At 39.0% G+C, this 16579-nt stretch overlaps 1 protein-coding gene across 10 annotated transcripts in view; it reads left to right on the top strand.

Moving 5' to 3' along the window:
• Positions 1-16579, top strand: part of LOC140900495 (zinc finger MYM-type protein 4) — a 55774-nt gene that overhangs the window by 25033 nt on the left and 14162 nt on the right. For 9 of the 10 annotated variants that reach the window (XM_073317856.1, XM_073317858.1, XM_073317859.1 and 6 more), the window contains 15 exons: positions 900-978; positions 1401-1653; positions 3071-3245; positions 3345-3557; positions 6606-6756; positions 8079-8194; positions 8313-8591; positions 9097-9247; positions 9478-9650; positions 10285-10435; positions 12412-12552; positions 12916-12953; positions 13911-14055; positions 15253-15371; positions 16254-16425. In XM_073317856.1, the coding sequence (XP_073173957.1) occupies positions 900-978; positions 1401-1653; positions 3071-3245; positions 3345-3557; positions 6606-6756; positions 8079-8194; positions 8313-8591; positions 9097-9247; positions 9478-9650; positions 10285-10435; positions 12412-12552; positions 12916-12953; positions 13911-14055; positions 15253-15371; positions 16254-16425 (2356 nt within the window). Of the gene's footprint in view, positions 1-899; positions 979-1072; positions 1196-1400; positions 1654-3070; positions 3246-3344; positions 3558-6605; positions 6757-8078; positions 8195-8312; positions 8592-9096; positions 9248-9477; positions 9651-10284; positions 10436-12411; positions 12553-12915; positions 12954-13910; positions 14056-15252; positions 15372-16253; positions 16426-16579 lie in introns of those variants that run through there. The other variant, XM_073317862.1, reaches the window with a different exon arrangement.

The raw sequence follows: 16579 nt of genomic DNA, 5'->3' as shown, positions 1-16579 counted from the left end.
TGTTCTTGTGGGAAATTCTAAGAGACGTAACTCAGTTGTCTTAGTAAACAAGTTTGGAATTTCCTCCATCCCCAATAGAAATATTATAAAGCTTGACATTATACACAGTATGTGGATTTTACTGCCCCCACATGCCTGGAAATAGGATAAACTTTATCTGCCTTGTAGATTCCTTTATAGAACATTGAATGTGTTGTGTGTTTTGAAAATTGTTTAAACATTTATATAGTTCCATGAAACTATTGTTTTAGACTTTAGAATCTGCATATAGAATGTGCCTTGCTTCTGGGTGGTGGCTGCTGTTTGGTTTAAATGTCTGGAGAGAGCAAGTAGGGGTGCATGATCTGAATAGAAGACAGGAACACCTCATTTTAGTTCCCACATCTACTCCCTTTAAGTGACTTCCTCATGTCGTTAATCTCTGTTTTCTCATATGTAAATTGAGGACTGTACTTGCCTCTATTTTACAAGGCAAGGGCAAGAACAATAAGTTGCAACATGCTTTGTAACTGAAAAGCTCTCTAATAACTGCTAATTATTTGGGGAGAAGCATGGATTTGTTTTAAGACTTGGCCATCAAAGTGTCTTGAAAATATAACTGACGAAGGGGACATATAATTCATGCTATGAAATCTCCACACAGCACTACACAATTTGCATACACCAATGTGAGCTTTGAGAACGCAGTGGGTATATATATGGTTTTTGTATGCAACAATGTCTGGTATGTCTCTGGCCCTTGATTTTTGACATAGAAGTTTATGAAGAGTTCTCATTTTTTTTGGTTTCTTGGATCTTGTATTTAGTAGCACATTATGAAGGAATTGATGTCCTTTCATTTGTTTTAATGTCACTTTTTGTTAGGTTTGTTTATTTGGTCTCCTTTTCCCTTTGTTCAGGAGTACGGCCAGCAGCCAAAAACTCAGGAAGGGGAGCTGAAGATCAGTGCTGTATTTTCAGTCAGTGGCAGTCCTCTTGGTAAGGAACAGGAAAGACCAAATGTAATTAAATCTTCCACATGTTTCAACTTCAAAAAATGACGCCGTGGGTTAGCATGCTTTTCATTTGCTATCTAACTGCAGCAGAATGAAGTCTGGTTGAGCTTCTAGACACTCTGGACACTCTTCAGTTGGAACCTACAAAATGCTTGTATTTCAGAACCCAAGAGAGAATTAAATCTGGAAGGGGTGTAAAAGTATGTATTTAATTATAACAATGGGTGGAATTTGCTCCTGTGCAGAAGGCCAGGACAAGGCGCATATATACGTATGTATGGACAAAGCTTGTGCATTACTGAAATCCCAGTTAGTCCCTCAAATGCAGAGGCTGGCCTTCTGCACAGGGTGAATTTCACCCAGTACATACTGGCTGTTAATATATATTTCCTCTTGTTTTTCTAGCTCCACAGTTGACATCAGGTTTCCAGCCTGCTGTGGCATCCTCTGGCATGAGTAAAATGCTGCCTTCAGTTCCAACCACAGCCATTCGGGTTTCCTGTTCTGGCTGTAAAAAAATCCTCCAGAAGGGACAAACGGCGTACCAGAGGAAAGGCTCTACTCAGCTCTTCTGCTCCACACTGTGCCTCACTGGATACACTGTTCCAGCTTCTCGTCCACCAGCTTCTACAAAGAAGACGTGCTCAAGCTGCTCAAAGTAAAGCAGTGTTCTAGCTAGTTCTAGTAATAACTAACATTCAGATGAATAATTAAAGGCTTTGTTTGTGAAGAAAAGTTAGCTTGTTAGGGATCACTATTTTACATCCTCTCCTTCCTCCTCTGGCCCCCCAGTATCCACTTCTACCACCAGTCTTTCCTTTCAGAAATACATTTCATTCTCTGCCTCTGCTGATTGAGCTGTCTGCAAATGGTAGTGTGAACTGGGTTTTCTGTCACTGCAAATGGGCTGTTGTATGCAACTACATATATTTTTTAAAACGCTTACCCTGATATGCACACCTTCTTTTTTCCAGTTAAAATCGACAGGAAATAAAAGTTTGCCTCTCAAAAGGTACTTGGTCCCCTTCCCCCATTCTAAAAATAATCATATACAAAATTAGACTTCTTCAAGTTTTTAAATATATTTTGAGAATGCATTTAACAGATGCTCTTCAACTTAAAACAATTAAATTACTAAAGTCAATGAAGTAAAATCAAGTTTAGTAGTTGAATGTAATTGATAGCTTGTATTTCATGAGATTCCCTACAAATTCTAGCTCTCTAAGCTATTTATCAAACTTAGCAATAGGGGTAGTCTCTCCACTTTGCAAGGTAATGTTTTGTCCATTAAGTTTTTGACCAAAGAAGCCACCTGAGAGCACGCAGGTGGCACTTCATTATATAATATCTAACCCTTGCTGAGCTGAAGAAATGAAATTATTGAGCATGAAATAAGTTTCTAGTTATGGGGATATCATGACCTAAGTCAGATGCTCACAACTCCTGTCAGGTATGGAAAAAGAAACTTTGCCCTTTATAGGCATAATTTGAAAAACCTGTTCTGAATAAGAAAGTACCATTGAACCAGGATTTGTTGTCTACTGCTACAGAAGCAGTTTTAATGCCTATAAACCATATCTTCTTTTGTCTCCTTATCTCCAAACTAAACCAAGAGAAATTTTGGGTGTAGCTGTTCAAGCTTTCATCAATATGTAATATATACCATAATCTGAGGCAGATGAATAGCCTCTGAGCCTAATTGTGGCAGGATCTGATTATCAAGGAGAGTTATTCATATGTGGTATTTTTAGTTACAAAAGTCACTTTTCATAGTGAATGCTACTTTGTTTATATCACTGTGACTTCCTCAATAACAGATTTGTTACCTTCAGATTTACAAAGTCAGCAATTTGAGAGTAAGATTTTTAAACAAAGAAGTTTGTTTCAGTGTATTCTGCGGGTTTTATAGTTGAGAAAGGCTACTGTATTGAAATAAAGCCCATGGGAGTGAGAGAGTGTCACACTCTCTTACTACTGCACTACTGCTATTACAGAGAATGCGTTTGGTCTGCCAAGGGCCACAGATGTATCAAGCTGATCTGTCTTTTAATTTTTTTTTTTTTTAATTTAAATAGAGAGATCCTAAATCCAAAGGATGTGATCACTGCGCAGTTTGACAATACAAACTCCAGCAAGGATTTCTGCAGCCAGTCATGTCTTTCTACATATGAATTGAAAAGGAAACCTGTTGTTACTATTCATACTAACAGCATTTCAACCAAGTGCAGCATGTGCCAGAAGAATGCAGTGGTAATTTATATGTAACTTCTACTTTCTAGTTTGAATTTCCTGCAGATCAGAACAGTTTAATATCTCAGACACTAACTATTTTACTTTTTATTCTTTTAGATTAGACATGAAGTGAATTATCAGAATGTTGTACACAAACTCTGCAGTGATGCCTGCTTCTCCAAGTTCCGTTCTGCTAATAACCTGACTATGAACTGCTGTGAGAATTGCGGGGGCTACTGTTACAGTGGCTCTGGCCAATGCCACGTTCTTCAAATAGAAGGACAGTCAAAGAAGTTCTGCAGTTCAACATGTGTTACCGGGTACAAACAGGTACTTTTTTTTTGATACTCCTAAAACTTCATGTGCCCCATCGATTGAGAAGTTACTTTAATTGATAAGTGTAGACTTTAGAATAGACCAACTGAAGGCTTCTCATTAACTCTGTCCTGAATACATCTCTGCCCTTTAATTTCTCAAGCTCTGCTCAAACATGTCACTTTGTCTCCATACCTTTTTTCATGCTACCTTGCATGCCTAGAACGGCTACCAGCAGATGCTAAGCTTCCTCTGACTCCACCTCTGATAAACTAGAAATAGACCTGAACCAAAATCTCATATCCAGACATCACTAACTTTGGAGAAATTCAAATTGACATCCAAACTATATCTCAAGCCTGTCTCTAAGAGAACCCTATGTTGAACACTCAAGCTCTAATGGCTATCCCCCTTGTTTTGTTGTCTTTAGGTTGTAAGTCCTTAAGTGTAGGAACCAGTTACCTGTTTGACACCTGTTTGACACCTACCTACCACAGTATGGTGCCCTGTAGATTTGTAGCTCTGTATAGAAGATAAATAATAAGGCCCTGATATTTTAAATGTAACCTCCATTTTTGCATTGTCCATTCAGGTATCACCATTAAGATGTCAAGATACTTGACTCTGCCTGCAAATCAGGTACTTGGCTGATTAAATGGTGGCATTTGTATCTGCAGGTAATTGATGTGCAGATGCAAAAATGTACCTTCAAAAACAATGATCACTGCTGAAAATTGTAGCCTAAACCTGGATGAAAGAGCAAGGAACAGGTCTTAGATGGAAAGAAACTGGGAAAAGGGAGAAAAATGTATCTTTATGCAGTAGAAATCTGGGAAAGAATGATTTCAAATTTAAGTTTTATGTTGTATGTCATTGGAGAAACCCATTTGTACTGCATAAATGAGTTACGAACATGTATCTCAAACATTTTCATATGACAGTGAGTTGAGGGGCTTTGTTTCCTCTCTTCCCAACCCTGCTTGATTCACTGCCCTTTCTGATCCTTTTAACTAACTTTTTTTTTTAATAATAGCTGGCTAATTGTTGCTTTCTAATGTGAATAGTGAATATTTTATAGCTCTACAGCTAAAAGCCATTAGCTCTATGAAATAATTGTTTCAGTATCACTGGTATATATTTTGTTTTGACATTCCCAGAGAAAAATCTCCATTAACTGGTGTTACATTTTGGGAGTATATATCAATAACTGAAGGGTACAAAATCACAAGAATGTTTTTATCTCTAAAAAAGGAATGTGACTCCAAAAACTAGTTAAGGCTAAACTTAAGCAATCAAACAATTTAAAGAAATGTATAGCAAAGGCACCCACACAACTGTAACTGTCCTCTACTAATGTCAGCCTCCAGCCTTCCTTTTTTTATTCTTTTATTTCTTAGGTTCTGTTCCTGCAAACGATGCAAATAATCCCTCCCCCCTCACCTTCTCCCAGGACTTTAAGAAATTCAGTCTATGGCTGAGCATATTTTAAGTTTTGGTCACTTGCATCCTCCCTCTTTTTTTTTCTTTTTTTTCCTTCCCCTTAATTTTTTATCTCCCGTCTCCTTTTTAGAAGAAATTTTTAAGACAATGTAGTTGTACAGCTTGTACAGTTGCAAATCAGTGGTGGGACTTAGACTCCCTCTGCACCCTCCCATCTCTAACAAACCCACATCCCCACTCTCCTCTTCTGTTCCTCCAACTCCAGAAAGCAGTGTTGTGGGGAGCCAGTGGGAGTGGAGAGATGACTGTGTAAAGGGAGTTGGGTGAAGGGGAATGTGGGAGGGGACAATGATAGGGTCATTCATATCTCCCTATTCATTTATCTTTACCTCACGAAAGCTCATGCTCAAATAAATTGGTTAGTCTCTAAGGTGCCACAAGTACTCCTTTTCTTTTTGCGAATACAGACTAACACGGCTGTTCCTCTGAAACCTGATATTATAATGGTATCTCTTAAAGACACGAGCTTTTGATTTATAATTAAAACAAAAATGTTATGACAAATAGCATCTAAAAAAATTAATTATTTTAGAAAAAAATTCCCTCAACTGTAGCTAGAGTAAGCATGCAGTATGTAATTTGAAGAGCCTGCAGTTCCATTATTCAGATTACATAAGTCAGAAAAAGGGGATAAATTTCAAAATGATTTTTTTTAAGTGTTTGTTCTGGAAAAGTAGGAACATTTCATCCAGAAAATGACCTGGAAAATTAAATTGTCTTCCAAAGAGCTGTTGGGACAAATTAAGAAACCAAATTAATTAAACAGTGAAAAAAGGGATTTTAGTTCTGTTTGTACGAATCTCAGTATAACCTTAACTATGGAGACCTTACTGGCGCCACCATAATATTTACAAAGCTTATAAAAAAAAGAAAACGAAAGGTTAATAAATCTTTTATTGCTTGTATATAACTTATGCCCAAAATATATTTATCGCAACTGATAAACCAGTTCTAACCAACTGCTTGTCTTTGATGGACTATATACAATGTAAGCATTTAAACTATCTTTCCCTTGTGTCCTTCCACAAAATTCCAATATTACTTGATTACAGAACAAAATGCATTTTTAAGGATAGGAGATGGTAGTTGACTCTAGTCTCAGCCCTGCCACTGACTGTGTCCCATGGCAAGTAACTTCATCTGTCTGTGCCTTCATCTTTCCATCTGCAAAAATGGCAATATTGCGTACCTACTTCACTGGTGTGTTGAAAGTTAACGTTAGCAAAATATTTGAGACACTCCAACCAAAGCTACTAGATGAATGGAATTGTTGGTGTTGCAGCAGTGGCTAGAGGCCCCAGAACTATTATGCTAGGTACTATTTAAACACATAAAAAGACGGGCTTACAACCTAGACATAAAACACGGAGTACAAACAAACATGAGGGAGCATAAGGTTACAGTGAAGAAATACATTGTAAGTAATAAACACTGCAATAACTTCATAAGAAATCAAACTTCACATACACTGGCTCTCATATTTAATCACTCTAGTACATAAATGTGCAGGTTAGATACAAATTTTAAGCTCCAGATGAGTGACTTATTTTATTCTTTCCACAGAAATCAGCAAAAATCACACCCTGTGCACTGTGCAAGTCTTTGAGATCTTCAGCTGAGATGATAGAGAGCACAAATAATTTAGGAAAGACCGAACTCTTTTGCTCTGTTAACTGCTTGTCAGCCTACAGAGTTAAAATGGTTACATCTGCAGGTAACTGTATTCCTTTGTTTTTGTTTTACATCTGTAGTTCCATCTAGTTTTAGATCAAACTTAGTTCATCCTGAAAACAAAGCTTAAAAAATCATTAGAATAATAGGCTGAAATAAAAGCTATGTTTTTTCCTTGTTGTATACACAACTATTAACTTTGCAGTGCTTCCAGTTTAAATATTATCTTATTTTGCCAGGAAAAAAGAATAGAAGCTAAAGTTTTATCAACTTTTAGTTTACTACCTCTTTTTCTTTTTGTGTACTTGGGTGTAAACTTACTTGCATGCTTTGAATGCTGATAGCCCTAAAAGTGGATCTATCTGCTGTGTTGATATCGAATTCACATCCTGTTCCCTGTCTGCTAGAATAACAACCTGTGCAGAATTTCCTATGACTTCAGAGAGCAGGAAGATACCTGTAAATCTTAATGTACTTCCTCTTCACAAGCATGAAACAGACAGGTGTGGTGTGAGTGGCAGGGTGCACTACTCAAGTGCACCGTTTTGTCATGGGCATGCCTACAATTGCAATGAAATTGTACATAAATTATGGTTCTGAGGTGATAACCAGTGCATGGTTTGTTGGTTTGTTTGTTGGCCTTTGTTTGTAAAACACTCCAGTTCTTTGCAGGCCAAGTTCTTTCTCCGCCAGTTAATCATGGGATTTTATCAAGGAACATACATTCTTTTGCATTCTGCATACACCGTGTTCCAGTACTACAATTATAATTTTAAAAAATTATAGCTTTTCATATAGTCAAAAGCATTGGGAAGACTTTAATCACTCTAGTACTCTGCTTCCTGTATCTTGTACATAGGTCATCATGTTTCTGCCAAACCCTTCAAATGTATTATTGTTTAAACAGCAGGTTTTGTATTTTTATTTTTTGTTGTAAAAGGGTTGAGGGTTTTACGTGTCACAAATGACAGGTGAGGGCCTCGGAGCTTTTGCATTTTAACATTCCAGATTGACACTCATTCCCGCTTTGGCTTTAGCTTCTGTCCCTCTGATGCTTCGCTTGTAAAATGGGCAAATGTTTACTGACCTGCCAGCAATACTGTGAGCATTAATTAACAATAAAGTGCAATGCAGGAACTTATGTACCACCATTGCAGTGCTCATGTCAACATATCATAAAGTGCTCAGTCTACTCTGGCTGCTGCTTTTTCTATAGGATGTTGGTCATATTCTTTCTTAGATATATCTAACTTTGTCCTTCAGAATGCTTGGTGTTTTTTTGTATGCACAGCATAAAGCCATTTGCAATGCTTTTAATCATGGGTTTATTCACTATGTTTTCTTTTTTCATTGTTTTTCCATCAGGTGTCCAAGTTCAGTGTAACAGCTGTAAAACTTCAGCAATCCCTCAGTATCACCTGGCTATGTCAGATGGGAGTATACGCAATTTCTGCAGTTACAGCTGTGTTGTAGCTTTTCAGGTATCATGTCTAGACTTTCTTTCAAAGTTCAATTAATAGAATGGCAGACTAGTGCTATAATCTCCAAGACATGGGTTTCCTGTTGCAAAATATACCTTCCTCAATTGCTTTCCAACAGAACTTGTTCAACAAGCCTGCAGGAATGAACTCCTCCTCTGTGGTGCCCTTGTCGCAGGGTCAAGTCATTGTGAGCATTCCCTCTGGGGCAACGGTATCCGCATCAGGTGGCACTACCTCGACTGTCTCCCCCAGTCCCATGAGCAGCTCAGCTGCAGCTGGTCTCCAGAGGCTCGCTGCTCAGTCCCAGCAAGTCACTTTCGCCCGCACTGTTGTGAAACTCAAGTGTCAGCACTGTAACCGACTGTTTGCAACCAAACCTGAACTGCTTGACTACAAGGTAATAAAGATTAGAGCTTTGCATGCAGATCTTTCTGAATCAGAAACGGACACAAAACCCTAACGAGGGGCAATAACCTGGCAATAGTCCTTCGGTGTCTTGCTATGGCCAGCTATCCTGGGATTTGGGTAGTAGGTTCACTACAGCAAAACCACCATCAGAATTGGCATTGATTTGCTTCCTTTTTGATTGCCTCAGAAGAAAGGCAAAGGATTAAATGACTATGTAGGCAGCTTTCCTTCTTGCCTCTAGAGATGATCCCTTCGATCAGGAGTGAAGAACATTGATGGGTGCATCTGTGGGAACCTTTCCACTCCCATCTTGTGCTGCACCTGTTCTGCGGACTTTATTCTCCAGCATTATCAAATGGTGACTTTCACCAGCACTAGAAATCCCTTACATGTGTTTTTTTTTTGTTTTTTTTTGTTTTTTAACTATTTAAAAATACTGGTTTTGGAGGGAAAACAAGATTTTGCATAATTGCATTATTCTCATGTAATTACAGGGTAAAATGTTTCAGTTTTGTGGGAAGACGTGCTGTGATGAATATAAGAAGAGAAGTAGTGTAATGGCAATGTGTGCATACTGCAAAATTGAGAAGATTATCAAGGAGACAGTGCGATTCTCAGGAATAGACAAGCCATTCTGTAGTGAAGGTAAGAAAAGGCAGGCCTGTGTGTCAGGTAAATCCTATCAGAAAGCATTCTGCCATAAAATTAGGGCAAGAAAATGAGAAATCTCATCTGTTAACCTTCCTAGGTCTTTGTCCATACTTTACGATAATATATTAAAATAGATTATAAAAGTCACAATTAACTGCAAGAGCTAAATAAACACCTTAATTTGATATAAAAAAATTTTTTTTGTTCTTCCTTTGATGTCTTAGGTTGTAAACTGCTCTATAAACACGACTTGGCTAAACGTTGGGGAAACCACTGTAAAATGTGCAGTTACTGTTTACAGGCTTCCCCCAAACTGGTCCAGAATCACTTTGGGGGGAAGATGGAGGAGTTCTGCTCAGAAGAGTGCATGTCTAAATTTACGGTTTTGTTTTATCAGGTAAGTAGCTTTCATGCGACACTTTCTGAAATTTAAATGCCATAACAAAAGAACTTCTGAAGCCCAAGAGCTGCGTGAAACTGTCTACAGTGGATCTCTGCTTCCGTTAAAATTGTGCATATCTGTGGGAGCTGAATGAAAAAGAAGTCTTTGCTCTTTGGTGTTTTTCATTTACTGTCAGAATTAGTCAGGTTATTTGGGTCTTCAGCCCTGCTTGTTCTCTGACTCACTCTGGGGCACACTCAGCTCACCACCCTGTGCCTCTTTAATTATAAAATCCTGTTTATTGTCTTTGGTGCTGCTCCTAGGCTTTGCAGAGGAGATAGCCAAAGGTAGAAAGGGGAGTTGGGTGCCAGGTTCCCTTTGTGGCTTTGAATGCCCCCCACCCCCCACAAGTTGTGAACACCAGTTCTACATATAGAGGAACCTCGCAGGAGAACACCATATAATGCTCTCATTCCTTAGGCTGTTTTGTGGCAATGCCACTAAATGTTGCGGCTATTATAAAAGTAACCAGCATATAAGCTGAAAGCTTTTTTTGGAGGTAGGTGGGAAGGGGGTCACTTATATGCATGCATTGTTATCCTGGTATTTGAGTTTTTTAATTTTTTTCCCTGTGCTGTTTTTTTTTTAGATGGCAAAGTGTGATGGTTGTAAAAGACAAGGTAAACTCAGTGAGTCTATGAAATGGCAAGGGGAGATCAAACATTTTTGCAACCTGCTTTGTATTTTGATGTTCTGTAATCAGCAAACTGTGTCTGAACCCCCACCTCAGAACAACACAGGTAAAATAGGATGTGAATTAGAACATAAGAACAGAACAATTGCTTTGGATAATGCAGTATGTACATTTCGGGGGAAACTCAGTTCAGTGGATCTTTTCATAAATAATGTACGCACACACCCCCTACTGAGAGAATAGCCATTGGATGGACTCAGGTATATCCCGCATCTTGGCAGCGGGTTAGACTAGACCCTAGCAGTCCCTTCTAAATGATTCTATGATACAGGGCCATGTTTCTCAACCTTTCTGTGCTGGCAACCCGCTTTGGTCTTTTAAAAAAATAAATAAATATATTTTTTTACCCTCTACTAAACCAAAGCCTGAGCCCTGCTGCCCGGGGCTGAAGCATATAACTTAGCTTCACAGGCCCCCCTGTGGCATGAGGCCCCAGACAAGTGCCCTGCTTGCCACCCCCTAATGCTGGCCTTGCACTTGTGATCCCTCCTCACTCAGGTTGAGAAACACTGATATAGGGCTTTTCTGCCTCTTGTTACTTGAATCCTCTCTAGCGGAGAAACAAGATTTCTCTACGTGTTAAGTAGACATAAATGCTCAATGTAGAGAAAACGAGACAAATAAGAAATTATTTTTTGAGTGTCACTGTTCGCAAAAGCACATTCGATTAGAGTAATGTCCATTGAAGAGATATCAGGCATCTGGTTTTCTTGAAGCGGCCCACATGGCAGCATTATATTTGGCAGAATCTACGTATTAATTAAAAAAAATACATTTGTAAACCTCATGATTGCGAAGACAAACTTTCAAATGTGAACTCAGTTTAACCAGTGCTGGGTTGTCTTCCCAAATGTGCAGACATTTTGAAACAATGACTCCGAGCTCCAGTTTCGTTAGGTGTTGACTCTTAAAATATTAGTGTTAAGCTTGATGTAAGCTGTAGCTATTCCTCACTGATTATTTGAGCAGATGGAATGGGAAGGAGGGTGAAAGTTCATCCCAAAGGAATAGGAACTGTGAGTTGCTGTAGGGAATGAAGTGTTAGAGGGGAGGAAGACAGGAAGAGGTAGAGAAACAAAGGGGAGAAATAGTAGTGGTCCTAAAGAGGGGCATATTCTGCCAGTGAATGATAGTGACTGCAACACTGTAAATTACTCACCAAATAATAAATAATATTAAAGTGTATTGTATGCTTCCAGGCCATATTCTACCCTTGATCCTTGTGCAAATCTCCTATTGATAGCAGTGGGACTTTTGCTGTGGATTGAGGGTAATATGTAACTCAGTAATTTAATTTATACTCTCACACCGTCACTAAAACATTTGACACTCCTGGTGTAGTGTAAAGTTTGTCAGTTAGTGTGTTTTAAGTAGTAAGGATAGTGATAGGTACCATGGCCCTGATTTTCAGAAGTTCAGAGTACCTGCAACTTCATCTGAAACAGAAGTGCTACAGGTGTGCAATACTTCTGAAAATCTGGCCTCATGTCCGGATTAGTACCAGAGACTCCTAGGAACAGTACCTTTTGTGAAATATGGTAAACGTGGGGATTATGAATGTCAAGGACTTAAACAAACCTTTGATAGTGAAGAGTCTTGTAGGACATGGTTACAATTCGCCTGAGTTGTTTAGATTATAAGGATTTTGGGCATGGTCTGTCTCTTATACTACAGTTTGTACAGTTCCTAGCACAGTGCAGTCCCATTCTCAGTTGGCCCTATGGCACTTATGTAATAAAACATAATAATACAAATAGAAAGGTCCTTTCATGCTGTGATGAACATCTGAGATGTCCCACTGATTGGGTAGCATGGTTTGCATATGGAATTTAAAGAAACAGATTTTTTTTTAATCTAAATTGAAAACCTGCAGTTGACACTTACAACAAGCTTTTAACTATAAGAGTGTATATATTGGAGTGGAGGGTGGGTCTTGCATCATATGTTAGACTAGCTATGAATACGCCCTGTTATCAGTAATATTAATGCTTACACTGTATTTCTTCTGCTTTTTCTAAACAGCAAACCTTTCCATGACACCAACGTCTTCATCAGGCCCTCCTTCTCTAAGGAAGGATTCAACTCCAGTCATAGCAAACGTGGTATCCCTAGCAAGTGCCCCTGCTGCCCAGCCCACGGTTAATTCCAACACCGTCTTACAAGGTAGAATTCCTCAATACTCAATTTCAAAGTCTTTATATCTTTTTTTCCTTGGGCTTATATTTTGGTTGCTCATAGATCTGATAGGCAGCATTAGGTCCTGCTCTCACTGAAGATAACAGGCCCAGTTCTTCATTGCCCTGCACTTTGTGCCTTCACTTATACCACTGCAGAGCCAATGTAAAATGCTACCAGATTAGAATGGCGAGGGTTTCACATTCACTTTGCATAGGTGTAAATAACTATAATGTTAATTAAATTCAACAGAGAATTGGGCCCAGTGGGAATTAAGACTTGACCTCTGTAGGAAGAGGGCCCTGCTGTTAGGCAACACAGAAATTAAGTTTATGCTGTTCTAATTAACAGGTGCAGTTCCTACTGTGACAGCAAAGATCATTGGAGATGTAAGTTTTTTGCAAAAGAACCTTTACGCTTCCTCCTGCTCTCCCTCCCCCACGCTTTGCTCAGACACACTAATTTGTTAGAGATATTATCCAAACATCAAATATCTCTTTTCCATATGTAGTGTTACAGCAGTTATTTAAACTGATCTTTTTTCTGACAGTGACTGAGATTCAAAATACATCCAACGTGTTAACATCTTCATAGATAGCTAGAATTTTTACTGCACAGAGAAGTCTTTCTTCTGGTGTACACTGGTAAACTGCTGATTTGATGTTCTAAACTACGATATGCCCATTAATGCAAATATATGTTCCCTCCCCTTAGTGGAGTCTCTACTGTAATCTGATCATGCTATTGGAATAGATGATGAGAGAGAGAGAGATTCAGCACAGTGTGCAGGAAATTAGAAACAAAACTAATCAGTCTGCTTACAGTCAAAAAAGTGATCCTAAGATTGACGGGCTTGGTGTGTTCTACTTTTATATTTTTTCCCTTTTAGTGACTTCACGTGAATTTGCCTAGTTGATGGGATATTTCTAATTGCATTCCCCACATGGCATCTGAAAACTAAGCTGTGTTCTTTCTGGGTCTTAGATATTTGTTAAACAGTTAAGGTTTCAAATCAGAACTTAGCCAGCATTATTTGTTATCTAAAACAAGACACTCTTGCAGGTTTATTCTCAGCAGTGTTGACAGCAATAAACAAAACACCCTTTGCTTCACTGACAGAAATAAGAGAGAGATGTAAAGACACACGAGGAGCAAATAAGATACCATTTTTTAAAATTTTTTGTGGTTATCACACTTTAACAGTAAAGTATGTTGCATACCAAATTCTCCATTTTTTAAATTATATCTGTCTTATATTGCAGGAGGCTTGTATCTCATATTGTAACAAAATACCATAGCCAAATGTATTGAACTTAACATACTTTCTTTTCTGTATTTAAAACCAGGCTAGTACTCAGACAGATGCCCTGAAACTACCACCATCACAACCTCCAAGGCTTTTAAAAAACAAAGCATTATTGTGCAAGCCGATCACCCAGACCAAGGCCACATCTTGCAAACCTCATACCCAGAATAAGGAATGCCAGACTGGTACGTGTCAGGTTGCCTTCCTTTTTAAAAAAAGGCCTGTATTGCAGGTGAATGAGTAACAGTGTGTGTGACAAGGATTTCTAATATTAAAATAAAAGGGTTTTGCTTGATTGCATAGTGCTTTTAAGCATCATTTTCTGTTATAACTATATAAGAATCTCCATCTGCATTTCTTGAAGTGCATGAAAACTGCATGTGGAATGCATCTTGGAATCGTCTCTAACTTTCACAAGGGTGCCATCGTCATGTTATAGACATGGAAAGTGAAGCAGGGAGGTCAAGAGACATGCTGAAGGCTACGGAGGGACCTTGTGTTGCTCTAGGATTAGAATTAAGGAGTTTTTGGCTCCCAATTTGAGTACAAGACACAAGATCGCGCAGTCTAGTATTCATTTCAATCATCCTTCTTCTGATAGAACAGCATATGAAATACCTTTCTCCGCCATTGTTCATGTATATGGTCACAGTATTGTTTACATCTGAATTGTACACCTAACAGTTTCTAATAACAGCACTAAAGTTAAAAGTCACTTCCAAGGAAGATGCAGGGGATTTGCTAGAGTAAGTCCATAAAAAGAGTGGAGTGTCAAACTTAAACCCAGTGTGGGTGAATTAAATAGTTAGATATGGAGTAATCCACTTGGCATGTGTAGGTGCAGTTTTTCAATAAAATGCTGGCTTTTATTGATGCAGACAAAGGCACAAATTTGGCATCCTCTTTGAATACTTGCCCTAAACGTTTTAAGGCTATATTCCAATTCAAGTGAAATCAATCGTAAAACTCCCATTTGACCCTTTGTGACCAGGATTTAGCCCTTGCCATAAAAGGGGGTGGAAGCTAGTCCGGTGAAGAGTGGTCTAAGTCATAGCCCTTGACTTTCTGTGATACATACATTTATCTGTCTTGACAGGAATCCTGTCCTGTTTCAGGTAAATCTGTCTTATTACCTGGCATGTAATCCTCTGTTAAGAGCTAGGGGCAGGAGGTGTGCGCTCAGCTATGTAGACATGTCAGTCACTGGGATGAACGTACAAGGTTGTGCGTGGAGAGTTACAAGCAGAAGTCACTGTTAATGGAATTATTAATAATGATTCTCCATGGACCACTCTGAGATATTACTGAGTTGTCAGACGCTCCCTTGCCTCTGGGAACCAAACCACTTTTTTTTTTTTTTTTTTTTTTTTTTAATATGACAGAGGAAGATGAAGTTCGACCCCAAATCCTTGTGGTGCCTGTTCCTGTACCAGTGTTTGTGCCCGTGCCCCTTCACCTCTTCACCCAGTATACGCCAGTTCCACTTGGGGTCCCAGTACCTGTAAGTTACCCTTTAGCTCATCTGACAACTCATGGTTATGTTCTATGGCCTGCAGTTTACAGATTGGTCTCGCTAGAACAAAGAACAGTGAGGGTTATATTTGTTCTTACTCTGTCTAAACACATCCCAGTAGGCAGTATTCGGGGGAAAAGATGGTTGCAAGAGCTATAGTCATGTCCCATTGCCTTAGAGGTCACTTAAAATTTAATACCCATCCTCAAAGAGCTTCTCTGCTACTGTACCTTAAATTATAACCCAGGGGTCCCAACTTCATTATCAAAAGATTTGAATTAGATAGAGATTTCCTAAAATCTTCGGCCTGAGTCTCTCTTATCTATAACAAAATACCCGCTTATGTAGCGTTTCTACCACTGTCCCAGGGTGCTTTCAGAACCTCTAGCAATGTAAATACTGTAAACATCCTTTTAGGAAAAGAGTTAGCATAGGCTAATCCAATGTGAGAATCTTGGGTTCAGATTCAGATCCTGGGGTCTAGGTCCCAGAGTTTTCAGAGGCTGGAAGTGCCACAAAGGCCATGTGTTCAGACATTGAGCTCTTCTGGCACTCAAATCTCTGGTCAGTTATGGGGTTTAGAGGGAATCCCATCCAGTCCTCTTCCACTTGATTCGTTTTGGTCATTATGCAGAGTCATAAAGCTGGGCAGTAGGGGAAAGAGGTGGTGGTAAAAGGAATCGTTCCGGTTATTGCAGAGATACAGCAAGTTATCCCATCTGCAGATAGACTAAAGGGCAACACAGACTAAGAGCCAGAGGAAGAAAAATAGCTGGATCCTCTTCAATGCATTTGGTACACAAAAAACTACTTCATGTACAACAAAACAAGTCATTGCTCGGAAATCTAAACTTTCCTGTGTGTGTTTAGGTTCCAGTTCCCATGCTTATCCCAACTACTCTGGACAATGCTGATAAGATCATAGAGACTATTCAGGACATCAAGGAGAAGATTCCCACAAATCCATTTGAGGCTGATCTCCTTCAAATGGCAGAAATGATTGCAGAAGATGAAGAGAAGGAAAAAACGCACTCTCATGGAGGTATGTGATCATTTTAAAAAGGATATTAAAGGAAGCATTTCTGTGAAAGGTAGGTAAATGTCAGCTTTGCCTGCATTGGACCAGATGCCCCTGCCTCATGCTGTGATAAGCCTTCCTTTTGCCCCATCAGCAAGCTGCTATTTTATTTTCCCAT

This window comes from Lepidochelys kempii, chromosome 19, assembly GCF_965140265.1.
Source record: "Lepidochelys kempii isolate rLepKem1 chromosome 19, rLepKem1.hap2, whole genome shotgun sequence".
Taxonomy (NCBI): Eukaryota; Metazoa; Chordata; order Testudines; family Cheloniidae; genus Lepidochelys; species Lepidochelys kempii.
The sequence above is the reverse complement of the archived record's forward strand: the minus strand, read 5'-3'. Positions and strand labels throughout refer to the sequence as shown.